General features: G+C 37.3%; 1 protein-coding gene across 1 annotated transcript in view; it reads right to left on the bottom strand.

Annotated features, from left to right (window-relative positions):
• LOC150082916 (uncharacterized) overlaps window positions 1–26,988 on the bottom strand; it is a 159,200-nt gene that overhangs the window by 103,525 nt on the left and 28,687 nt on the right. The window contains exons 2-3 of the mRNA XM_090376910.1: window positions 5,287–5,324; window positions 4,940–5,014 (exon numbers count right to left, since the gene is read on the bottom strand). Of these exons, the coding sequence (XP_090233036.1) occupies window positions 4,940–5,014; window positions 5,287–5,308 (97 nt within the window). The 5' untranslated portion in view covers window positions 5,309–5,324. The remainder of the gene's footprint in view (window positions 1–4,939; window positions 5,015–5,286; window positions 5,325–26,988) is intronic.

Genomic DNA, 26,988 nt, shown 5'->3' with positions numbered 1-26,988 from the left:
GGCTAAAGGCAAACTTCCACAGATCTATTCTACAACTGTCTTTCCTCAATTTGAATCTATGACCCCTCAGGTTCTTAAATTCAGCAAGTGGAAGTATCCTGTCAGCATTGAGCCTACTCAAACCAATCAAGGCCTTATACACCTCGATCAGATCACTTCGCAGGTGCCTAGTCTCCAGCTGCTGCAACTTGTAGAACTTGAGCCTTTCTTCGTAAGCACACCCCTTTGTTCCTCTCACCAATCTTGTTGCCCTTCTCTCTACTCGTTCTAGCAACTCTACACCCTTACTAAAATGAGGCCTCCAGACCTTTAAACAGTACTCAAGGTATGGCCTGACCATTGCCTTATACAAGGGGATAATCATCATCATGTCTCTGCTAGAAAAATTCCTATATATCATTGACAAAACTCCATGACCTGGTCTGGCAGGCTGTCTGCACTGATCATAGAACTTCATATCTGACTGCACAATTACCACCAAGTCTTTTTCATTCTCTACCTCCTTGAGTGTAGTGCAACACAGTTGGTATGTTTCCCTTCGGTTACTGCTACCCATATGGAGTACTTTTCATTTGTCAATGTTAAACTTCGGTTGCTACTTCTCAGCCCATCTGCTTAACTTTTCTAGATCCTATTGCAGTAACATACTGTATTTACTGTCATTAACAATCCTGCCAACCTTTGTATCATCTGCAAACTTGGACATTAGGCCTGACATAACTTCATCAATATCATTAATAAATACAGAAAGCACCGAACCCTGGGGGACTCCACTAATAACATTAGTCCATGTAGAGCAGTGTCCATTTATTACCACTCTCTGCCATCTCCCACTCAACCATCCCTTTATCCATTGCAGTAACTTGCCCTTAATGGCATACCACTCCAATTTGTACAGCAGTCTTCCATGTGCAACAGTATCAAAAGCTTTTCTGAAATCCAAGTGTATGATATCAAAATTATTTTTTGCATCCAATTCTTTTGTGACCACATCTTTGAATCCAATCAAATTGGTCACACAAGACTTCCCCTTAACAAACCCATGCTGTGTCTGAACTATTACTGCTGTTTTGTCTAGGTGATCCTGTATCACCTCTTTAACCAGTGACTCCATTATTTTCCCTGGAACATAAGTTAAACTAACAGGTCTATAAATATTTGTGTCACCCTTTGTTGTTGTTGTTGTTATTTGGTTTTTAGGAACATTAGCAATTAAGGCCATATTTCTCTGGAGATATACGATGCTCATGGGCTTGAATCCTGGTATAATAAAGAAGCGTGTGCTACGCACTGCTGCTCCTGCCCACCTGGCTACGGAGGTGTTGCCACCCTTAGAACCCCTTTTGTGAGTTGAGGATACATTTGCACATCTCCCCTGACTCTAAGGATGCTCTCATAATTAATGCTAAAGGTTTGATTACTTTCCTTGATGCCTCCATTATAACTGGATAGATTCCATCTACCCCAGGTGCCTTTTATGTTTAACTTCAACAATTTTTCCTCCACTTTGCTCTCAGTTATTACAAAATCACTTATCTCCCTGTTAAGAGTTTGATAAATTTCTGGTATTTCCCTCCTTGAACAACTCCTCACATGTGAATGTAGACACAAAATACTCATTCTGTTTATCAGCTACTTGAGCAGAATCATCAATAGTCAAACCATCCATGTTAAGTGGACCAATCTGATTCATCCCCTTTCTTCTAGAGTTTACATAAGTAAAGAATTCTTTGCTGTTTTTCTTTGCATCCTTTGCCAAGAATTTCTTGTAATCTGCCTTCGCCTGCCTAACCTCCTTTGTGACTTGATTACAGACTAGCTTATATCTACCATAGGCTTCTGTGTCGCCTGATAATTTATATGCATCCCATGCATTTTCCTTTTCTGTCACAAGCCTCATTAATTCATCCAGCATCCATTTAGGCCTGAACCTTGAACAGTATTTCTTAGTTGGTATTAAAAGCCTAGTAGCCTTCAAGATTAAGTCCCTGAAGGTTTTCCAATTAGAATTGACTGTTGGTAATATCATCAGTTGATCCCACTGTATAGAATTAAAAAAAAAACCTCTCTCAGACCACTAATCACCTCTATGAGAACAAAAACCCTTCCCTTTACCCTTGATGGTAGTTACATATTTAAGTAAATCCCACATCAGTACACTGATCACTGTCACCTAGTGGTTCCTTTATCAGCAAATTCTTAATGCATGAATAATAACTGCTAATAATCAGATCAAGGGTATTACTTCCTCTGGTTGCCCCTCAAACATGTTGCTGTAGAAAACAATCCTCCAATAAAACCACAAAAGTCTTGCTAGCGTGCAAGACTAACCCACAAGTTCCAGTCAATATCTGGAAAGTTAAAATCCCCCATTACAATAAAATATATTAAGATATATATATATAATGGATGGCTGCAGGGCAGATGTGTGAAAATCTGCTTTCAGCCAAAGAGTAATTCATTGTTCAAACAAACTACCATCCGTATACAAACTACCACTTTCACAACAGTGAAAGTGGGTAGTTTGAATAAACTTGAGGAAGAATTAGATATATTATTAGAGGGAATGGGCAGATGAGATGAGAAAGTGTTTTTTTTTTTTTTTTCCTTTTTGGCTGATTCTGAATAAGCTTCCTTCCTTGCATCATTTTCCAGTACTACTAATAATAACAATCCTGTATTGCACATTCCACTCTAAAATCTTGTCATTTATCTAAACTTTGGTTTTTCAATAAATGTGCTAAGGCCATTCAAGATAGGACTGTAGCATATCGTAACTGGCTTGTATCCAAATCTTGAGCATAGTTTCTGCTTGCACTAAAGCTTGCAATAACTGTAACAGCTATTAATCAATCCACACTATTTTTAACAGGCTAAGAAAGAAAACTAGCTTCTTGTCCGAACTTTAGTAGAGCATTCTGGTTTCTTGCCGACTATTGGTCACAACTTCTGACTATATATACTCTTGCCTCTATTGCAACCTAATAGATTCTATTGCATCCTCAGCTAAGGATAAAGCTGACTTACTAGCATACTAGTTTCCTTCTAACTATTCATAGTTTTACTGATGATAATGCACCAGAAGCACAAACAAGAATTTTCCTGAGGGTGGGGGATGCAAAGTATGTATAGGTCACAAATTTAATATTCACTGATATACAGAATTTCATACATAAAATGTTTATTACACATACACTAAAAAACAAACAATCTAATCACCTTATTTTTATTTTAGGAAAAACACAAAAGGTAGAACCTACAGTACTTAGCACCGTGCATGGTTGAAGACTGGGAAGATAGATGATACTTGTTCACGTTATACTTGAATTTCTGTAAACTGTAATTTTCAAGAAATACATGTGAAGGAAGGTTGTTCCTGAAAGCTGACATTGAAGGAATAAATGAGGAAGAAGAAAGGTTTATTCTGCAATTTTGAAGTTGGGCAGTAAAAGAATGATTACATACATAGATTACTAAATATGGTGCTGTTTCTTGTATTCTCTCTCAATCTTGAGAACTCCTCTAACTGTAGTTTCACAGAGTATAAACAGAAAATCCATTTATTTTACATAGTGCCTCTCAGCACAGCTGGCTCAAGGCATGTGCTGATGATGTAATGCATACATGTACTATTAGAACAGATGCTGCGAAGGGTGATGACATTTTCAATGACTAGTGCCACAAAGAAAAATTTTATTAGTGCTTAATCATAACCACTGTTAAAAAGTACCTGATGATGGTCATCATTTGTTACTGAGTTGTGGTATTCAGTTAACTGTACCCTTTTAAAATGTCATGGTGCTCTTAGAACTTCATTAAAAAGCTCAGTAGTCCAATAGCAAGTAGGGAAAGAACCTAATCAAAATTAAAATGATAAAAAAGTATCCCCATTCACTGATGGGCTAAGAAAAGTTAATTTATGGCTATAATTTCAATTGAGAACAAATAACAAAATTCTGGATACAAATAATCAAAAATATTTCCACAAATAAAACAATAACTAAGTAAATATTCTGTTAAACTTCATTTTTAAGACTAAATTTTAAATTTAAGGAATTTATTTTTTCTAAACAAAAAACTCATTCTGTAGTACTCAAGTAAGTATTTCTTATTTCTTAATACTGTACTTTGAAATAACATTGCACATGCCAAAATAAAAATTTAGGCCAATGTGGCCGTCTGAACACCGTTACAAATAAATAGCAAGACAAAAAAGCTGTATTGCCCTTTTTACTAAGAGCTACAAATCATTTGTTCTAAAAAGAAAGGATGAAAGGTCAGCATTTTATCTTGCATATTTTTGCATCCTTTGAAAGCTCCTATAGAGGGCACGGCATGGTCTTAACAAGCATGTATTCTTCCATTAGGTTTGATTTCCAAATATTCATTAAAAATCAAGATGGTGCAGTATAAAATACATATTATATAGTACCATACTGATTTTGCATCTGACTATTATAAGCATTAAATTATTATTTCTTTTAAAATACTTAAGTTACAAAAATCTAATACTGAATCATCTGAAAAATTTTATATGCTAGTTATAGCTTAAAGTTGAATTCAAGAACATGAGAAACTAAAATATGTTTTTAAACAATTCTTAACTTTTAGATGTATGGGAGAGAGAGGGTAGCATTTTTTAACATATTGAAATACAACGAAAAATTAATGTTACAAGATCAAGTAATATAGCAAAAATATAAACAAAACATGAACTTAAGGATTTGGCTATATGAAGGATTTGAAATGAGAACAATTTATACATTTCATAAATTCAAAATTAATTTAAATGCAAGTGGGAATTTGTAAAAAAATTTTTTCCTACTTAATTTAATTTAAGTTAAAATTTTCTTTTATTATGAATAGTGAAAAGCATTCTAGTAAGAGATCATCACTTTAATTGGAATCAATTTATATGGTGGGAGTAGGGCCTACATACCATGTAAAGATCTTCTCCTTTGAAAAAAAGTATCACAACCAGTTAAATATATCAACAAAAGGAATATGCCAATAGCTGAAAAAGTACAAAAATATGAATTAAAATATTTTAGGCTATATTACAATCTTAAAAAACAACAAGTGGGTAGGGGCGACTTTCATTTAGGATAATTATTTTAGATATCACTAACAAAATTTTGAATATAATTTTCTTAATATTATAGTTTATTATATCTTGATTATAATAATCATACATGTTAATCTTTGATAATCATTTACTATCATCTTTTATCTTGATTTTAAGAAGCAAATTTTAAATTTCATTTAACTTAAAAAAAAAGAACTCACTAAATCTGTTCAGACTATCCATGATGCAACATCAGACCCTAAAGAGGAAATAAGAAAAATTAACTAAAAGGGAAGGAAAATCTATAAAGCTATATCAAAAACAAGATGTGTTCAAGAAGAAATTATCTGAGAACTTTTCTTTCAATGTTCCCTCAAATAAATTAACACTGAAAGTTTAATATTAAACATTATAAACGCAAGCACAATATCATTCTAAGTGAATTACTCCTGATGCTAATGTTTAGCTCAGCACCATTGGCATTCAAGACTGCATTATTATTTCTTCAAACAAACTTTCAGTGTGTGTGTGTGTGTGTGTGTGCGCGCGCGCGCGCGCACGCGCCCACTTCTTTTTCTGCTTATATTTTTTTTAACCTATTATATCATATGGCGAAAGAAAGCCTGAGGGTGGGGAATCACCAAGAAAAAGAATAATTATGATATTATGGCAGCCTATAGATTTTCAACAGTTCACAACAACTTAATTGGCTACTCTTAGAAATCCTGGCTAACAACAAAACAAATTACTTTCATGAAATCAGTATTACATAGGCATGCAGAGAAAGACAAATTAATTTCTGATGTAACGCTAGCTCAATGAAGTTATAATGGAAAGCCAACTGACAGTCAAGATAATATGCAATTCTAAAAGTGAGATGCATAATCAACAAGCAAACTCCATATATATGCAAAACTCACAGGACAAAAAAAAAAAAAAAGAAAACATAATAATAATAATATTAACAACAACAAAATAACTGGAGTACTATACAAAAGATGTTTTTTGGAAAAAATAAAACCATTAGAGAAGATGAGAGAACAAATAAAAATGTTAAACTGAACTTTTCTTCATAAAATGTTTGTCCTAAAAAATGAACACTGTCAAAAATAAAACAATTTACCCAAACCTTCAAGATACATTGCATTTGGTAATACATTGCATTTGGTAAGCACTTAACTGAACGAAATTAGTGACCATTCATAAATTACAGTGAAACCTCTCTAAAGCAGACAACATTGGATTATAAAAAAGTGTCTATTATGGGGAGTGTCTGCTTTTTCATTTTTCCAAATTATTGAAACTGGTTACACTGACCAGTTTCAATAATTTGGAAAAATGAAATTCTTTGAACTGGTTGTTTACTCCATTTTATTTATTTATTATTTTTTATGATTATCATTGTATATGTGTTTCAATTAACTGAGTTCAATAAATAAAAACATTTAGTTAACACAAGCAAAAATTAATGGCTGTGTTTAGTGAATTTCATTTTTGTTATGGATAATTAGATTACTTATTAGTTTTATTCCATATTCATCACTGTTACTCCAGCAAATTCTTTTTTTAAGGTAAAAGGGTACACCCCATTTAATGGGTCACACTCCCTACTCTTTTTAAATTTCTACATACAGCCCTGTGGCAAAAACAGTAAGTAATTTTATTTCTTACAAAATTAGCACACAATTAACATAATGCCTAGTAAAATATCAGCTAGCATTCCAAATTAAAATCTGCATACATAAACAAATTTCGTTTATAGGCTATTTAAACAACCACCAATTATCACTGCCAAGTGAAAGTGGTAAGCAGTGGCATGGGAAAATTGCCATTGTCCTTCAGTCAGAAAGCTGGATACTACTGTTGCTTAAGTAGTTATGAAAGTAAATGTCAAGCATCACATAGCATTTTTATCAAATATACAGTAATATTGAATCTACAGGGTATCCACGAATCTCCTTTACAAAACACTGTGTGAATAGGATACATGATACAAATCTAAAACCACTTAGAAGTGATAGAGGATGTTCTCAAGTTTGTATTTACCAAGTGGAAAACGTCCATGTCGCAGTAGATGGCAGCATAAATGTAATCACGGAGAAATTGACCAACAAAATTCTATCCTCTTGGTTTTTGTCATTAATCAATCTGCAATGAGCTGCAACTTGTACCATTTCACACTGCTTATCTTGACATCTTAAGACTGGCATGTCATATGGATTTCCCTGGGCTTTGCATAAAACTTCCTTTGAACCAGCGGTACTTTGTCTGCACCAACTTTTGTTCAGCCACCATCACCTCTGTCAGGATGATTTCACAAATTTTCCCCATTCTTCTTACGGTTTGTACACTTAACTGATACTAGAAAGGTTGTTCTGCTGCATTTATATCCACAATGTGGTCATGTGACTTGCAACATTATGGGACAAACCATTTGTATGCAATAAAGTGGCAGCACAATGTATATCCTTAATAAGGTTGCCAAAAAAATCTTTCTGCCTGGGGCACAGAAATACCTTGGTCCAGCTCTGAATGAAAATGTGTATCAACTGCAAGTGTCTTTTACCCTTGGAAGTTTCCTGGCTAGAGAAAATGAAAATACTAAGAGGTAAACTATTAAATTGTTGAAGATAAACATAAGAAAGGCACCTGGGGTAGATGGAATCTATCCAGTTATATTAAAGGAGGCAGCAAAGAAAGTAAGCAAGCCCTTAGCTATAATTATGAGAGCTTCCTTGGACTCAGGGAAGGTACCCATGAACTGGATATATACAAATATGACCCCAATCCACAAAGGAGGATCAAAGGGAAACACAGATAATTACAGACCTGTTAGTTTAACTTTTGTTCCAGGGAAATTAATGGAGGCACTGGTTAAAGAAGCACTGCAGAATCATCTAGACAAGACTTCAGTTATAGCTCGGAAACAGCATAGGTTTGTTAAGGAGAAGCCTTGTCTGATCAATTTGGTTGGATACTATGTGGTCACAAAGGAACTGGATGCAAAGAATAATTTTGATATCATATATTTGGATCTTAGAAAGGCTTTTGATACTGTTGCACATGGAAGACTGCTGCACAAATTGGAGCAATGTGGCATTGAAGGCAAATTGCTGCAATGAATAAAGGGATGGTTGAGTGAGAGAAGACAGAGTGGTAATCAATGGACACTGCTCTTCATGGACTAATGTTATTAATGGAGTCCTCCAGGGTTCAGTTTTGGGTCCATTGTTGTTTTCTGTATTTATTAATAATATTGATGATGGTATATCAAGCTTAATGTCCAAGTTTGCAGATGATACAAAGGTTGGCAGGGTTGTCAAGGACACTACTGACATTATGCTGCTGCAACAGGATCTGGAAAGGTTGAGCAGATGGGCTGAGAGGTGGCAAATGAAGTTTAACATTGACAAATGTAAAGTACTACACATGGGAAACAGCAACCCCAGAGCAACGTATCAACTCTGTGGTACTACACTGACAGTGGTAGAGAATGAAAGGGACCTGGGGGTGGTTGTGCAGGCAGATATGAAGTTCTCTGAGCAGTGCAGACAGGCTGCAAGAGTAGCTCATGGAGTATTGTCAATGATATACAGGAATTTTTCCAGCAGGAATAAGGAGGTGATTATTCCATTGTATAAGGCGATGGTCAGGCCACACCTAGAGTACTGTATACAGGTCTGGAGGCCTCATTTCAAGAAGGATGTAGAGCTGCTGGAACGAGTACAGAGAAGGGCAACAAGATTAGTGAATGGAACAAAGGGGTGCTCTTACGAAGAAAGGCTTAAGTTTTGCAAATTACAGTGTCTGGAGACTAGGCACCAGCGAGGTGATCTGATAGAGGTGTATAAAGCCTTGAATGGTTTAAGCATGCTCAATGCTGATGGGATTCTTCCTCTAGCTCAGAAAAATCACCTGAGAGGGCATAAATTCAAATTGAGGAGAGACAGATGTAGGATAGACGTGAGGAAATTTGCTTTTAGCCAGCGGGTGGTTGGTTGGTGGAACAGACTTCCATCCCTTGTGGTGGAGGTTGATAGCCTAAATAAGTTTAAGGCTCAGCTGGACAGGTATTTGGAACGAACAGAGGGGTGAAGTGGAAGTGGGTTTTTTTTTTTTTTGGCTGATGCTGCATAAGCTTGCTTTCTTGCATCAAATGCCTCTACTAATGCTAATATCAGGCTTAATGTCCAAGTTTGCAGACAATACAAAGTTTGGCAGGGTTGTTAGTGAAAAGGAGCTAAGGGTAATTGTGCAGGCAGATATGAAGTTTTCTCAGCAGTGCAGACAGTCTGCAAGAGTAGCTCATGGTGTCTTGTCAATGATATACAGGAATTTTTCTAGCAGGGATAAGGAGGTGATTATCCCCTTGTATAAGGCAATGGTCAGGCCAAACCTTGGGTACTGTATAAAAGGTATGGAGGCCTCATTTTAAGAAGGATTAGCATTAGCATTAGTAGAGGCATTTGATGCAAGAAAGCAAGCTTATGCAGCATCAGCCAAAAAAAAAAAAAAAAAAAAAAAAAGTAACATAAATAAATAAAAATAACCACTTCCACTTCACCCCTCTGTTCGTTCGAAATACCTGTCCAGCTGAGCCTTAAACTTATTTAGGCTATCAACTTCCACGACAAGGGATGGAAGTCTGTTCCACCCACCAACCACCCGCTGGCTAAAGGCAAATTTCCGCACATCTATCCTACATCTGTCTTTCCTCAATTTGAATTTATGCCCTCTCAGGTGATTTTTCTGAGCTAGAGGAAGAATCCCATCAGCATTGAGCATGCTCAAACCATTCAAGGCTTTGTACACCTCTATCAGATCACCCCGCTGGTGCCTAGTTTCCAGACACTGTAATTTGCAAAACTTAAGCCTTTCTTCGTAAGAGAACCCCTTTGTCCCATTCACCAATCTAGTTGCCCTTCTCTGTACTCGTTCCAGCAGCTCTACATCCTTCCTGAAATGAGGCCTCCAGGCCTGTATACAGTACTCTAGGTGTGGCCTGACCATTGCCTTATACAAGGGAATAATCACCTCCTTATCCCTGCTAGAAAAATTCCTATATATCATTGACAATACACCATGAGCTACTCTTGCAGCTCGTCTGCACTGCTCAGAGAACTTCATATCTGCCTGCACCACCACCCCCAGGTCCCTTTCATTCTCTACCACTGTCAGTGTAGTACCACAGAGTTGATACGTTGCTCTGGGGTTGCTGTTTCCCATATGTAGTACTTTACATTTGTCAATGTTAAACTTCATTTGCCACCTCGAAGCCCATCTGCTCAACCTTTCCAAATCCTGTTGCAGCAGCATAGTGTCAGTAGTGTCCTTGACAACCCTGCCAACCTTCGTATCGTCTGCAAACTTGGACATTAAGCCTGATATACCATCATCAATATCATTTATAAATACAGAAAACAATAAAGGCCCCAATACTGAACCCTGAGGGACTCCACTAATAACATTAGTCCACGATGAGCAGTGTCCATTGATTACCACTCTCTGTCTTCTTCCCCTCAACCACCCCTTTATCCATAGCAGCAACTTGCCTCCAATGCCACACTGCTCCAATTTGTGCAGCAGTCTTCCATGTGCAACAGTATCAAAAGCCTTTCTAAGATCCAAGTATATAATATCAAAGTTATTCCCTGCATCCAGTTCTTTTGTGACTGCATCATAGTATCCAATCAAATTGGTCAGGCAAGACTTCCCCTTAACAAAACCATGCTGTGTCCTAGCTATAACTGAAGTCTTGTCTAAATGATCCTGCAGTGCTTCTTTAACCAGTGCCTCCATTAATTTTCCGGGAACAGAAGTTAAACTCACAGGTCTATAATTACTTGTGTCAGCCTTTGATCCCCCTTTGTGAATTGGGGTCACATTTGCACATCTCCAGTCAATGGGTACCTCCCCTGAGTCCAAGGAAGCTCTCATAATTATGGCTAAGGGTTTGCTTACCTCCTTTGCTGCCTCCTTTAATATAACTGGATAGATCCCATCCACCCCAGGTGCCTTTCTTGTGTCTATCCTCAACAATTTCTCCTCCACTTTGCTCTCAGTTATTACAAGATTCTCTAGCTTACTGCTAGAGTTGAATACACCTCTGGCATTCCCCTCGCTGAATAACTCCTCATGTGTGAATGTCGATGCAAAATATTCATTTAGTTTGTTAGCTACCCGAGCAGGGTCATCAACAGTTGACCCATCGATCTCAAGTGGACCAATCTGATTCATCCCCTTCCTTCTAGAGTTTACATAAGTAAAGAACTCTTTGCTGTTTTTCTTCGCATCCCTTGCCAAGGATCTCTCGTAATCTGCCTTCGCCTGCCTAACCTCCTTTGTAACTTGGTTACAGATCAACTTGTATCTATCATAGGCGTCCGTGTCACGTGTTAATTTGTATGTATCCCATGCATTTTTCTTCTCTGCCATATGCCTCATTAGTTCATCTGACAACCATTTAGGCCTAAACCTTGAACAATATTTCTTAGTTGGTATGTAAAGCCTAGTAGCTTCCACGATAAGTTCTTTGAATGCTTCCCATTTTGAATTTGCTGTTGGCAATATCATCAGTTGATCCCACTGTATAGAATTTAAATACTGTCTCAGACCATCATAGTTGCCTTTACAAAAGCAATAACTCTTCCCTTTACCCCTGATGGTAGTTACTTCTTTGAGTAAATCCCACTTCAGCATGCTATGATCACTGCCACCTAGTGGTTCTTTTATCTGCAGATTCTTAATGCATGAAGAATCACTACTGATAATCAAATCAAGAGTATTTACTCCCTCTAGTTGCCTCCCGAACATGCTGATGTAGAAAACAATCATCCAATAAATCCACAAAAGCCTTGCTACTGTGTGAGTGACCAGCCCCCAAATTCCAGTCAATATCTGGGAAATTAAAATCCCCCATTATAAGACTCTCTGATTTACTGGCCCACTCTATTTCTCCGAACAGTTTCTTATTATACTCATCAGAGTCATTAGGCCTATAGCACACTCCTACTCTCAATTTTGATCTCCCAATGCTTATGTCACACCAAACTGACTCGACACTGCACTGTCCAGCAATGTCGACTGGCTTCACTTCCTTGGATTTTATGTGTTTTTTAACTAATAGCATAACCCCTCCTCCCTTCCTATCCTGTCTATCCTTTCTGTAGACATTGTACTCCCCAAATTCCAGTTCTGCATTTCTTATATCTGTGTGACACCATGTCTCTGAAATCCCCACAATATCTGCCTTTGATGTTTTGAGCAATACCTCAAATTCATCAAATTTATTTACTAAACTCCTAGCATTGGTGTACACACAAGTATACATGCACCTGTTCTTTTTCTTAGCTACCCTAACACAAACCATGTGTTTATTTGTACCCCAATGATTCCCAGCAGTCTCTGAAATATCCTGCATCTTATTTTCCAGGCTGCGGCTCATTCCAATAGAAGCAGTGCAAGAATCACTTTCACCTCTGCCAGTGGCTACTGTTAATCTATTAGTCCTTGTATCCCCCCTTGGATGTAGAGCTGTTGGAACAAGTACAGTGAAGGGCAACAAGATTAGTGAATGGAACAAAGGGTTGTTCTTACAAAAAACAGGCTTAATATATATAAAGCCTTGAATGGTTTGAACATGCTCAATGCTGATGATGGGATTCTTCCTCTTGCTCAGAATAATCACCTGAGAGTGCATAAATTCAAATTGAGGAAAGACAGTTGTAGGATAAATGTGGGGAAGTTTGCCTTTAGCCAGTGGGTGATTGATTGCTGGAACAAACTTCCATCTGTCATTGTAGAAGCTGATAGCTTACATAAATTCAAGGCATAAACATTTGGAGCGAGTGGATGGGTGAAATAAGAAGGGTGTGTTTCTTTTTTTTTGTTTTTTTTTGGCTGATGCTATTTAAGCTTGCTTTCTTGCATCATGTGCTAATGCTAAATTGCTTGCCATCCTTACCTTCTATTCTTCTACAAACAAGAACCACTCCGTAAACAATTAAACAAAAATAAAAACTTTAGAATACTTGTAAAATCCCAAGGTTATGTAGAACAGATTATATCAATGGCTTTTAATGTGAAATTAATTTCAGTACTATGAACAAATTACTTTGTAACAAAAAGTCATTGTACATGTCAGGCAAAGCCTCTTTCTGTATACAACTATGGGCAAGCTGAGTTAATCTCAGTTTGCCCATAGTTGTATACAGAAAGGTCAACCCTTCCCTATCTCTTTTATCATGCAGGATGACTGATGACTTTTGAGGTTAGGATGAACGTCGTGGCGAGATCCAATATTCCTTACATTTCGAGGGTACAGCTCTAAAATGGTGTTTGCAGGCCGGCCGCTAGTTAGTACACCGGACCGAACCTATTGTTAACTCTCTAGGAGGCTTCCGGATCAGCTGGTGTATAATCTTGCTACCTCTACTCTGCCAGATAGTGACTGGAGGGAGTCCGAGTAGTGTGTATGCAGGGAGCATTGTCGAGGCCACGTTATGGCAAGGATCTGGGTATATTCTTACCACGTGTACGCCATATCCAAAAATTTCATTACTTCATACAGCATGTCCCACCCACTTTTTCTTACTATTGAATACACCATGAATTGTCAAACTAATAGAGCAAGCTTATCTGCGAAAAGATCTAAACCTCCCAAGCACTTCCTAATTCATTTCACAAATATACGTGGTCTCAATTCTAATCTCAACGATGTCCATTTCCACTTGCAGTCTGCCAAACCCCATGTACTTTTTCTGACAGAATCTCAGTTATCGGTTGATTCAACTACTGCTCATCTCAGATGCCCAAATTATTCGTTGTATGATTCCTTTCGCCTCAAAGGTGGTACTTGTGCATATGTCCGTTCTGATATTCCCTGTCAGAGACTTGGCAATTTGGAATCTCCTCTCTTTGATCTTCTCTGGCTTAAAATCTCTCTACCTCATTGTGTCAAATTCATCTGTTGTCTCTACCATTCTCCCAATCCACTAATCACTTGGAGCTCTTTGACTTCCTCTCTTTGCAACTTGACTTTCTCCAGTCCAACTTTCCTAACAGTGAGGTAATTTTCCTTGGTGATTTTAATGTTCACAACTCCAGCTGGCTTCCGTTTTCTAGTCACACCGACCCAGCAGGTCGAGATGCTGAGGCTTTTGCAATTACTAATGACCTAGCACAGATTGTTCATTTACCTACAAGAATACCGGACAATCCTAATCATACAGCCAATACGCTTGATCTTTTTCTCATAAACAACCCTTCTAAGTACACAGTCGAAGTGAGAGGTCCTTTAGGCACTTCAGATCACAACTTGGTGATTGTCTCTTCTCCAATGGAACTGTAAGGACCTGTCCTTACAACTGTTATTTGATAATGAGAGTTATTGATATTGAAAAATTAAGGAATATTAATACAGACAACCATTTAAAAATATATATGGTCAAATCTCATAACAGAATTTGCATACAATAGTTCAGATAAGTCCCAGGTTTAATTGTGCTCGTTTCGCCTATTACCTTTAAGCAAGAGGAAGATTAACATAGCAACGGGGGGGGAAGCGTTTAGAACACGCGATTCAATAGGAAACACTGATGGAGCAGACCGTAGCTAATGAGCACAGATCAGAGTAAACATTTCACCCCTAAAGAACAATGAGCCGAAACAAAAACAATTAAGATAAAGATGGAGCTCAGTAATGGAGATACTCAAGAAATTTAAGTACACACTTTAAAATTTCATGGAGGCAATTAACAACAGGTGTAGCCAGGCAAATATAGGGCATAGATGGGTGTGGATGTGAGGTCACAAAGAAGATCTGGAAACTGCTTGGCTGACCAGAACTTCCGTTTACCTTTCTAGAAAGTTCCAAAATTGCTGGAAAACAGGAAGTCCTCATATAAAGGATGGAAGACATGCCCAAGGAAGAGTATAGGAGACGAATGGGAATTACAGGGGAAGGGATGTACAGGTCAGCGATTGGCCAGAGTGAAAAGCGTAGGAAATTTTGAAATTCAGAGTGAGGAGAAAGAAAATGTTTTTTTGAGAGTCTTTGGAAGTATGTAGAGGAAGACAGTCACGTGGGAGAGCCTTTGGAAGTGCGTGGAGGAAGACAGTCACGTGGGAGAGTCTTTGGAAGTGCGTGGAGGAAGACAGTCGTGTAGCAGAGTCGTTGCTGAGTTTTGGGGAGATGGTTTAGTAATGGGAAGGAAATTTTCCTTGTGAGAAATTTCGTAAGTCTAAAGTTGGGGAAAGAATGTGTCCATGTGGAAAAAAGATGATCCAGAGTAGCCAATGAATACAACAACGTTGTGAGAAGCTGATGAAATTCATAGTGAAGGAAGGAGAGCGCCCAATGAGAATTCTAGAGAATGACGTAAGAAAAGGATCCTTATTCAACTCAGAGTGAACCTCAGGTAGATTGATGTATTCTAAGGATGAGCAACCACCCACCTTCTAGTCTACGCCGTTACGCTGATGGTTATGGCAGCCTGAATAGAAAAATCACTTGGAAAACCAGTAAGTGATAGTTCAGTAAGAAAAAATCTTAAGTTAGCGAAGGAAGGACTCTAGGGGAAATAGTTAACCTATGGGAGAAAGCTAAATATAATTGTACCCACGTACACAGAATTGTAGTGAAATTAAGAGTAGGACCTTATGGTAAAAGTTTATTAATGGGTAGAAAGGATACTTTGAGGTAGTTAATTTTGGGGAATGACTAATTAGATAACAAAGGATTGTAGTTGAATATGATATTATAGTGAATTTGGATTTATAGAGAGTATAACTTAGAGTGATAGTAATTGTTTAAATGGATAAAACACGGATTGAGTGCCCTGCTAATTAAAGAATTATAGGATTAGATACAGGAAGAAGGTTAATTACCATTGTTGATTATGAATGATGAACAGGTCTGTAGTTGAGGAAAGGTTTTTCTAACTGAGATATATATATATATATATATATATATATATATATATATATATATATATCTATCTATGTGTGTGTGTATGTGATAATTTTGGAAAGGGATATAAATATGTATATATGGCTACTTGAAAGTGTTTATTACCATGCTGAAAGCCACTTGTAAACCTACTAGGCCAGTTGATTGGTAGGAAAGCTGATGTAAGATTATGAGATGTAATGAACTCCTAGATCTGTTACAACCCAAGGATGAGACATACGAAGAACATGATGTTATGTATATATGTATGAAAATTCTGTAGTTTGAATTACAAGGATAATTACACAGATAAAGCCTAGCAGTCTAACAAAGCCACACATAAAGTTCACAGTTAATCGTAGTTATAGATTGGAAATGTATATATATAATGTCAATAAATATTATGTTTTGGTACTTAAGTGTCAGTCAGTCATTTTGAACTTCGCCAATCCAGAGGAGGAATACCAAAAATATTGAGACCCCCTTCGAGTCTAGAATCTTCTGGGAGACAAACAAGTCAGGTGTAAAGTGGGAGGGGACTAAACAGTGGGAGGGCACGGTAGAGTACAGGGAATAATTAAACAAGGCACATGCATTAAATAAATGAGAAAATATTTATTTAATGCATTAAAAGAAATAAAAATAATAAACATTTAAATTCCACCCCCACAGAACCTTTATCTCATGGCTATTCCCAACCTAGTGTTGTTTGGCATTACAAGAATGCAAAATGGGATGACCTGCAAGACTTCTTTTCCATGGTCGGATTACTGTTTCAAAACTTCTGATGTCAGCGTCTGCTCAGATCGTGTCAGTGAAATTATTCTTGCAGGAATGGAATCCTTTATCCAACACTTCACTTTAAAATCTTGTCCTTTATCTAAACCTTGGTTTTCCAATAAATGTGCTAAGGCTGTTCAAGAGAAGAATGTTGCATATCGTAATTGGCTTGTTTCTAAATCTTCAGTTTCATTTTCTGCCTACACCAAAGCTCGCAACAATTGCAAAGCAGTTATTAATCAGTCCAAACTAGAGTTTGAACAGGCTAAGAGTAAAAAACTTGCTTCTTGCCCTAATGGTAGCCAAGCATTCTGGTCTCTTGCCAAAGCTATTGGCCGTAACTTTTGCCCATCTCTGCTCCCACCTCTGTCCAAACCAGATGGTTCTGTTGTCACTTCAGCCAAGGATAAAGCTGACCTGCTAGCATCCCATTTTTCTTCCAGCTCATGTATTAATGATCTTGGTAAAACACCTGCCACCATTCCCAACACGTTCCATTCAATGCATCCTGTGGTCTTCCATCAAAAGGATATCAGAAGTATTTTGATGAATCTTGATGCTAAGAAAGCTCCAGGTCCTGATGGTATTTCTCCACTTGTTCTCAAAACCTGTGCTCCTGAACTTACTCCTATTCTTTGCCACCTTTTTTCACTTTCTTATTCCAAAGGTGTTTTTCCTTCTGCTTGGAAATTTGCTCATATCCAGCCAGTTCCTAAAAAGGGTGACAAATCCCTCCCATCCAATTATCATCCCATTGCAATTACTTCTACTCTTTCTAAAGTAATGGAGAAATCAATTAACCGCCAACTCTTAAACTACCTAGAAACCTTCCGTCCGATCAACGATAACCAGTATGGATTCTGTCAGTGTCGATCCACTGGTGATATTCTGGCTTATGTTACCCATTTGTGGACTAATTCAATGGAAAGGTTCGGTGAAACACAAGTAGTTGCTCTTGACATCTCAAAGGCTTTTGATCGTGTTTGGCATAAAGGTAGTAGTAGTAGTGGCATGTGATGCAAGAAAGCAAATGTATGAGCTTATGCTGCATCAGCCAAAAAAAAAAAAAAAAAAACACCATTCCCTCCAAATGCCTGTCCAGTTCCTCCTTAAATTTATTCAACTTATCAACTTCCACAACGACAGATGGAAGTTTGTTCCAGCAATTAACCACCCGCTGGTTAAAGGCAAATTTCCACACATCTAATCTACATCTGTCTTTTCTTAATTTGAATTTATGCCCCCTTAGGTTCGTAATCTGAACAAGTGGAAGGATCCCTATCAGAATTCAGCGTGCTGAACCCATTCAAGGCCTTATACACCTCAATCAGATCACCGCGCAGGTGCCTAGTCTCCAGCCACTGCAATTTGCAGAACTTAAGCCTCTCTTGATAAGAGGATCCCTTCATTCCCCTCACCAATCTTGTTGCCCTTCTCTGTACACGCTCAAGTAAATCTACGTCCTTCCTAAAATGAGGCCTCCAGACCTGTACGCAGTACTCAAGGCATGGCCTGACCATTGCCTTATACAGAGGGATAATCACCTCCTGTTCCCTGCTAGCAAAATTCCTATACTGTATATCATTGACAAAACCCCATGACCTGCCCTGGCAGCCTGTCTGCATTGCTCAGAAAACTTCGTTGCCTGCACAATTACTCCCAGGTCTTTTTCATTTTCTACCACCTTAAGTGTAGTACCACACAGTTGGTACGTTTCTCTGGGGTTACTTCTACCCATATGCAGTACTTTGCATTTGTCAAGGTTAAACTTCATTTGCCACTTCTTAGCCCATCTGCCCAAATTATCTAGATCCTGTTGCAGTAGCACACTGCCATTACTGTCATTAACAACCCTGCCAACCTTTGTATCATCTGCAAACTTCGACACTAAGCCTGATACCTTCATCAATATAATTGATAAATATACAAAACAACAGTGGACCAACACCAAACCCTGTGGGACTCCACTAATAACATTAGTCCAAGAAGAGCAGCACCCATTGATTACCACCCTCTGTCTTCTCCCACTTAACCATCCTTTTATCCATTGTAGCAACTTACCCTTAATACCATTCTGCTCCAATTTGTACAATAGTCTTCCATGCGCAACAGTGTCAAAAGCTTCTAAACAAGCTTCCATCTTATGGTTTGCCAACTGTTTTTAGTAATTGGTTATCCAGTTTTCTCTCTGATCGCTCACTGAGGGTGATGGTAGATGGCTCTGTCTTCTAACTTCTCCACTAATGCCGGTGTCTCCCAAGGTTCAGTTCTTTCCCCCACTCTTTTCCTCTTGTATATTAATGACCTTCTTCCATTGACTGGAAATCCTATTCATAGTTTTGCCGATGATAGCACATTGCATTCCACTTTCCATTTTGAGAAACCTTGTCCTGCTCAATCAGCTTCAACTTCTCGAAAATCTGCTCCCAATTCCTTAAATGCCGATCTTCAGGTAATTCTCCAGTGGGGCAAAGACAACTTAGTTGATTTCAACCCTTCTAAAACTCAGTCTTGTCTTATATCTCGCAAAAAGGATTCTTCTGCTCCTATGCTTATCTTTAGTGACACTCCAATTTCTAGGCAAAATGATATATCTTTTGGGGATTACCCTGACTTCTAATCTCTCTTGGCACAAGCACATTACAAATATTGCTTCCTCTGCATCTAAAAAACTTTGTTTTCTCTTTCGCTCTCGGCGTTACTTTTCTTCCAAACAGCTGCTCACTCTGTATAAATCACAAGTCTGCCCTGCCACGGAATATTGTTCCCACATCTGGGGTGGTGCCCCTAAAACCTTTCTCAGGCTTCTTGATTCCATTCAGAAGAGGGCAGTTAGGTTAATTAATGATTCATCTCTAACAGAGTCTCTTCACTCACTTTCTCATAGACATACTGTTTCTGCTGCATGCCTCTTCTACAGATACTTCCATGGGTACCGTTCTTCTGAATTGGCTTCTATAATTCCTGCTCTCTTTCAAAACAGTCCGAACACGTGCAACCCATAAATATATCCATGACATATGGTACAGTAAGTAAACAGACTTTTGCCCTGGACTTAATTTAGTAATAAAAACTGATTATTTGTAAATTTTGACATTTGATCGGCTGACTGACCAAATTTTAACCGATTAAATAACACTGTTCATTTCAACAATGTGCTGCATTTTTTCCCCCCATAAGTCTCAGTTGAGCACACTATGCATTTGTCTTTCCATTTATCTCATTAAATTATTGAAGTAACTTTGCAGGCATGTTGAATATGTCAGAGATGCCCCAAGTAGTTAGCAAAACAGTGAGATTATCCTCTATAGCAAAATCAAACGACTTTGTGAGCTACCAACTCACAAGAACTGATTTGAGTTGGTAGCTCACTCATGTAGATTTTTGGATGACAGCTTTTTATACCAATGTGTCAAAGAAGATGCAAATCATTATATATTAAGAATCCAAGTAAAGAAAACACTAAAGGTGGCTCAAGGTCACTTCACTTTGCTTCCCACACTATACTAATGCTATGAAAGAGAAGGTGTCTAAGAAGAGATTTGACTCAAGCCACTTTCCTAAATTGCTTCAAGCCAACTGTTTTTCTTCCTGTTATACAAGGCTGTGATCACAGAGCATTGATGTGGGATTTATTTAAAAAATAACTACTGACAAGGGTAACACAAACAGATTGTTTTTGTAGAGGTGATTATAACAGTCTTACATCCTTTTAAAATTCTTTTCAGTGGATAAAACTGATGTTTTTAACAAATGCAAAGTGAGAAGCCTTCAGGGAAGTAATCATTAATGCTACCGAGTTTTCATGTTAACTAAAAGTTACTGTTGGAGATTTAGACTAAAAGAGATACTAGATAAATTTAGTGGTAGGGAAGAAAAATGCACAAGGTAATTATCTATATAATAGTGTAGACATACCATAGTTTACCTATAAATTTAAACTATGTATGGAGTGTAAAGGCATTGTTTTAATTGTATCTCATATTGTGGGTGCCTTCACAACGAGATAGCAGGTACTGCACTACTTTGAATAAATAATGCTTCTCTAGTAGAGAAGACTACTGTTATTTATTTTCAGTGGATACCACCACCAAGATGATTGTTTCGAAGCTAGCTGGCTTCATCATCAGTGGGTGGGCAGATACCCTGGTAATGTAACGTGCCATCACAGTTGAAGTTATTTCCACAATATGAGAGATGCCAAATGGTGAATAAATAATAATGTATTAGAAGACGAAATGCATAAGGCATAATTTATCGGTTTAGGTAATTAACTATATAATATAGGTGTAGATACACCATAGTTTACCCATAAATTTAAGCTACATATGTAGTGTAAAGGCATCTTTTTAATTGTATGTCATATTATGGGTGCCTTCACAATGAGATAGCTGGTATTACACTACTTCGAATAAATACACTTTTTTTTAATCGTATGATGTGAGCAATGCATGAAGGAACCAGCTTTTTCCTGCTTCCTTCGTGTATTGTGGCCGTGAGGTCCAACTGGACAGTGTGGCACCATCGTAATATCCAAGCCCGAGGCGGGATTTAAACCTGCGACCTTTGGGTTGCCAGGCAGGTACTTTACCCACCTGGCTAGCCCAGTTGGTAATAAATACACTACATATGTAGTTTAAATTTATGGGTAAACTATAGTGTATCTACACCAATATTATATAGTTAATTACCTAAACCCATAAGAAATTATACCTTGTGCATTTAGTCTTCTAATGAGGTAACTATAAATTGTCAGGGGACAGAATCCTATAGTAAGTAGTAATAAAGTTACCCAAGGAATCAGGTATGGAAAGGCAAATTAAGAATTCTTTGTATAACAGCACACAGAAAAGTAGCAAAGAATTTCTTTATGTTAACAGTAGAAGGAAAGGGACCATATTGATTCACTTAATGAGCTGCAAAACCATTGATGATCTTATAGAAACTGCTGACAAACTGAATAAATATTTTGTATTTACATTCACACATGAAGTTTTTACAGATGGAGATAAAAGAAGTCTGATACTGACTAGGAGTTAAAGACTTATAACTGAAGGGAAGCTAGAAGATAAATTATTACTGCTAAAAGTAAACAAGGCACCTTGCAGTGGTAGAATTCATACAATTAGAAAGGTAAATCAAAAAAGTAAGGAAAATTTGGGTAAAGGTCCTAAGTCAGAATACTTTCCCAAGATAATTATATCTATTACATTGTTTGATTTAACTCCAGGGGCTCACATCTGGTGAGTACAGGCTTGGCACACCCAGGGTCCTGAGCTGGATATCATCATTCTTCTCTTTTTTGCTGATTCAGACAGACAGAGAGCAATACAGAAATTTTTTTTTTCTTTTTTTGGTTCAGGTGCAACATGAAAATGTGATTCTGGAGGAAACCTCAGGCTTCCATGCACCATACACTAATAAGTCTATATGTGTTGCCAGCTGCCTGCATTCAGCCTGTTATATACAGTCAGGGTGTAATCATGTTGGCTCTGCTTTCCAATTAAAGTGTTAGTGAATGTATTGTGATCCAATTTGAGTATTAATAAAATGATGCAATGAAGCAAGCTTATAACAGCATCCACCTTAAAATACTGTTAACTTCATTTGTCCATCCCTTCTAATAACACTAGCCAACGAACAATATTTTTTGTCATACCTCTGGAACAAAAATGTGATTCTGGAGGAAATAAATGAGCAGATTCTGAAAATCACCATAAAAAAAGTCTATCACATCTACATCAAAAGATGTACCAAAGTTTAATATTAAAATAAAGGGATATATATAAGTTTAATTCAAGTTTGTAATACAAGTGTAAAACAATATTACAGTATATGTTACCTGTTTGTTCAGAGGTTAGATTTACAACCCTAAGAACATGTCACAATCAGTTAATACTTGGAAAACCTTAACAGAGAATATAAAAATCCTCACCAAAAATGCTGTGTGCTCTCTTCAAATTGTAAATTGTTGCATTGAAATTTGAACCTAAGAACCATAGGTAGAAGTCCAATTATGTTTATCACAAGAAAATGAATGCTAAACTTAACAGAATTAGTGTATATCTATTAAAATAAATCAGTATGTCATGCATTACTGGCTAGATTATGCAAAATTGGCATATTTCGGTAAAAAATAACTCCCTCTATATTTAATAACTAACCATGACGTGATGTTAAACTATCATGGTGATTTTCGAAATCTACACATAAAAATTGGTTAAAAACAGCATTTAAGTTCTTGGGGGTAAAAATCTTGTTGGCTAGTGTAATTTGTTCAATCCTCTTTTAAATTTATTTAAATTACCCACTTCAACACCAGATGAAGTTTCTTTCAACAATTAACAATCACTCTCTAGCTGAAAGTTTGGCATCTATCCCGCAACCATCCTTTTTCAATTTAAAGTTATGTTACCTTGTGTGTCTCTTCTGAAAAAAAAGTAAGGATACCATCAGCACAGAGTTTACTTCCGACAGAAAGCCTTAAAACACTTTAATCACATCTTCTTGCAGGTGCCTAATTTCCATTTTCAATTTACAGAACTTTCTTGTTAAAAGCACTCTTTTGTGCCCCTAAGTATCTTGTTGCACTTCTCTGCACCTGTTCCAGATTTACATAACTCTTCAATTGAGGCTTCCAGACCTGGATATAGCAATAGTTGGTTTAGAGATTTATTAGGTGCATTGGCAGCTATGGTCATAGTGCGCCTTACATATGGAAAGAATTTTTGCTATTTCCTGTCAGATAGAGATGATTACAATAAATAGTACCAGCAAGTTAGTTTTTAACTAGTTAAAGGAGGTTGTATACATTAATCATTTTGAGAAAGCTAAAAATGCTTGAGACATTTGTTTTATTGCCTATAAGTGAAAGAGTGTCTTCTGTTGTGACTGGAGTGAAGAGATTTTGGCATTCTTGTGCATTCAACAAGGTATGTTTTACTGAAAGCACTGTGTTGCAGTGATGACACTTGGGTGAGGGATCTCCCCTCTTAATTTATTATTATTAGCCATATGGTGCAAGGAAGCCTGAGGCTCATGCTACACCAGCCAAAAAAAAAAAAAAAAAATTCTGAATCACCAAGAGCAAGACAGAAAGAATCACCAAGAAAGAAGAATGATGATATCCAGCTCAGGACCCTAAGTGTGCCAAGCCCATACTCACCAGATGCGAGCCCCTGGGTTAATAGATAACTATGAGTGATATTTGTGTGACCTATTCCTAGGCATGCCAATCTTACTTCCTGTTGTCGAATTGACCTGAAACTTGAAAGCCAATCGCCCAAGATTTGGCTTGATACTTTGGAGCTTATTGTTATGTTGATTTTTCCATGATAATTGTCACTGGGTACATGCATTTTGCCTGGATTATTGATATATAGTCTTGATGATATAGTGCTAAAGATGTGGCCTAACTAGATAACCTCTCCAATGCAACAAGGATAATCACCTATGTCCCAAATATTAAATACTTACAGTATTCACTCTAGGCATTCTAGGTTGATTCTCATATTGTACAAGGGAAGTCTTGAATCAGTGCATATTATGTGGGCTCAATACCAAGCTACAGAACAGCTATACTATTATCATTTGTGCAACTATCCAAATTTGTTGGGACCAGGCATATATTAAGATTTGAGAAAAGGATGGGCTTAGAAATAGTAAAAGGTTTGCACACCATCCTGTTCATCTGGTGGAGTATCCAATATTCTTGGCACATGTGATTTTTTAAAATTACTTTGGAGGCCTGATGTCCCCTCAAAATAATAATTTTTGATAAATGCATAGGAAATTAGGACTAAACACTTTTAGATATACTACATGATTAGCTTTGAATTCCTTATTCTGACAATTCCTGTCAAACTGGACATATGGCAGTATATGTCTTGGGGTTTTTTTTTTTTATTGCTGCAAAATGTTGGTCCTTAATACTATGTTAATGTGAGATCTTTGTAGCGTTAATTTTTGATAGCTACATTAGCTGTTTATGATGGAAATATTTCTTAAATTGTAAATGCTATTTGTATTTATTCCAAATTCTACGGATTTTTCATTAATTTGATAGATTTTATATACTGTTCAACATCTGATTTCTTCACTTACTTTCTTGTCAACTTCTTGTGCTTGTTGGACCTTCTGGTGTTGTATATTTTAAATTATGTATACAGGACAAAAGCTGGAACATCCTGCCAGGAAGAGCTGCTGCAATGGTGAGAATACCCCCCCCTCTATCTGATAGGATATGCCTCTATGGCATATCCCATAGCACTAATTCTAATATCTGAACTAGATTTTTATTAATGCTGAAGAGAGACTTTAAATCTAAAAAGATTTTAGACTGCTCCAAACAGAAAAATTCAAATTGATGTAGTCTAAAGTAATTTATCTAGTAGATTGGTGGATGTTGTCAGGAGAGAAGGTCTATGGTTAGAGCACTTTTTATTTAGAATTGGCAACAGTATTTTTCAAAAATTTTCAGTAGGAAGCAATTTACAGATATTTGGTGAAAATCTTTTGGTTGTTTAAGAGTTTTAATCTTGAGCATTGCCTTTAACAATCTTTTCCAACTATCTGGGAAGTACCTACCAGGAACTTAGGTAGATCAGGTTCCCAAAACCTGTATATAGGGTAAGGGGGCTTGAGCACTGCCTTAAGTTATATAAAAGAACTGGAAGGGCAAAAATGGCACAGTGAGGCTGTTTGTCCTCAAGCCCATACCAGCTGAACAGTTATATAGCAGCAAGTATTAGGGGTAAACTTATTATAGTGTTTATATGTATATAAAGAATGTGTAGAATAATATTTTTACTTCTAAAAGAGGTCTATTTTCATGAAACTATGGAATGTTTAATATTGAGATGAAATTAGTATTAGTACAGTCAGTCCTCGTATAACACGATAATTGTGTTCCTAGAAACCCTCGTGCAATATAAACAACAGGCCTTATGGGAAAAATAGGGTTAGGTGCCGACCACCCAAGACTGAACACACATTTTTAACCTAAACATTACCAAACACAATAAATAATCGTAATAAAATACGTATTTTATTACAACTATTACGTAATAAAATATTGCTAATGCTTTTGCTTCTATCGTAAGCAAACTTGTTTTTTGTTTGATTTTCTATCCAAACAGATAACAGCCGTTCCATCTCTTCCAATTCTTTATGTCTTAATCTAATGGATTTTAATTACACTTTGAGTGTTCCTGCTATGAAAGTTTTTATTTTCTCTGCATTCTTTGTAATTCTCGGCGTTTCCTCATTTAGGCCTGTAGCACGTGCAGTATCACATGGTGTTTCATTTCGCTCAAAGCGTTTCACAATTTCGAACCTACAGATGCGGACTGGCCATAAGCCTTACCGGGGAAACCCCTGTGGGCCGGAGGCCGGTGTGAATTTGGCCATAAACCATAGTATGAGGCCACTATAAATTTTCCCGGGTAGGAATTTTTGACCCAGTCCGCCTCTGTTTATCGATATTGCTTTTCTTTTTCCTGGTGAAGACACTGCAGATTCTCTCTGAATCTGCAGCGTCTTCACCAGGACGCTTCCTTTTCACACGTTTTAAGTATTTTATTCATATTTAGGAAATAAAGCACAATTACAAAAGGAGGAGGCACGCTTGTTACACCTAAACAAAACTGTAGCAACTGAATAAACAACACCATAAAGGCAGAGATACACTATTAATACCTCACATTTTACTAAAGCACATTTGTAGGGGTTACTACCATAAAACAATTTCCAGTTGCGTTCCTGCTAGTGGAATCTGTTATGAACCCCGGGGGCTCACATCTGGTGAGTATGGGCTTGGCAAACCCAGGGTCCTGAGCTGGATATCATCATTCTTCTCTTTCTTGGTGATACCTCTCTCTCTCTCTCTCTCTCTCTCTCTCTCTCTCTCTCTCTCTCTCTCTCTCTCTCTCTCTCTCTCTCTCTCTCTCTCTCTCTCTCACACACACACAGTGGGGTAACTCGGAATTTTTTTTTTTTTTTTTTTTTTGGCTGGTGCAGCAGCATAAGCCTCAGGCTTCCTTGTACCATATGGCTAATAATAATAATAATATATAACTGTTCTGGTATGTTTATCATGAAAGGGCTACAGACTTTTAGAATAAATACAAAGAATTGTCTGGTCCCAAAACTGCTTTACCTGGCAAGCTATTAATTGCATTTAATTTTCCTCTAGTTA

Source organism: Mastigoproctus giganteus, chromosome 7 (assembly GCF_048544385.1).
Source record: "Mastigoproctus giganteus isolate SK-2022 chromosome 7, ASM4854438v1, whole genome shotgun sequence".
Lineage (NCBI taxonomy): Eukaryota > Metazoa > Arthropoda > Arachnida > Uropygi > Thelyphonidae > Mastigoproctus > Mastigoproctus giganteus.
The sequence above is the reverse complement of the archived record's forward strand: the minus strand, read 5'-3'. Positions and strand labels throughout refer to the sequence as shown.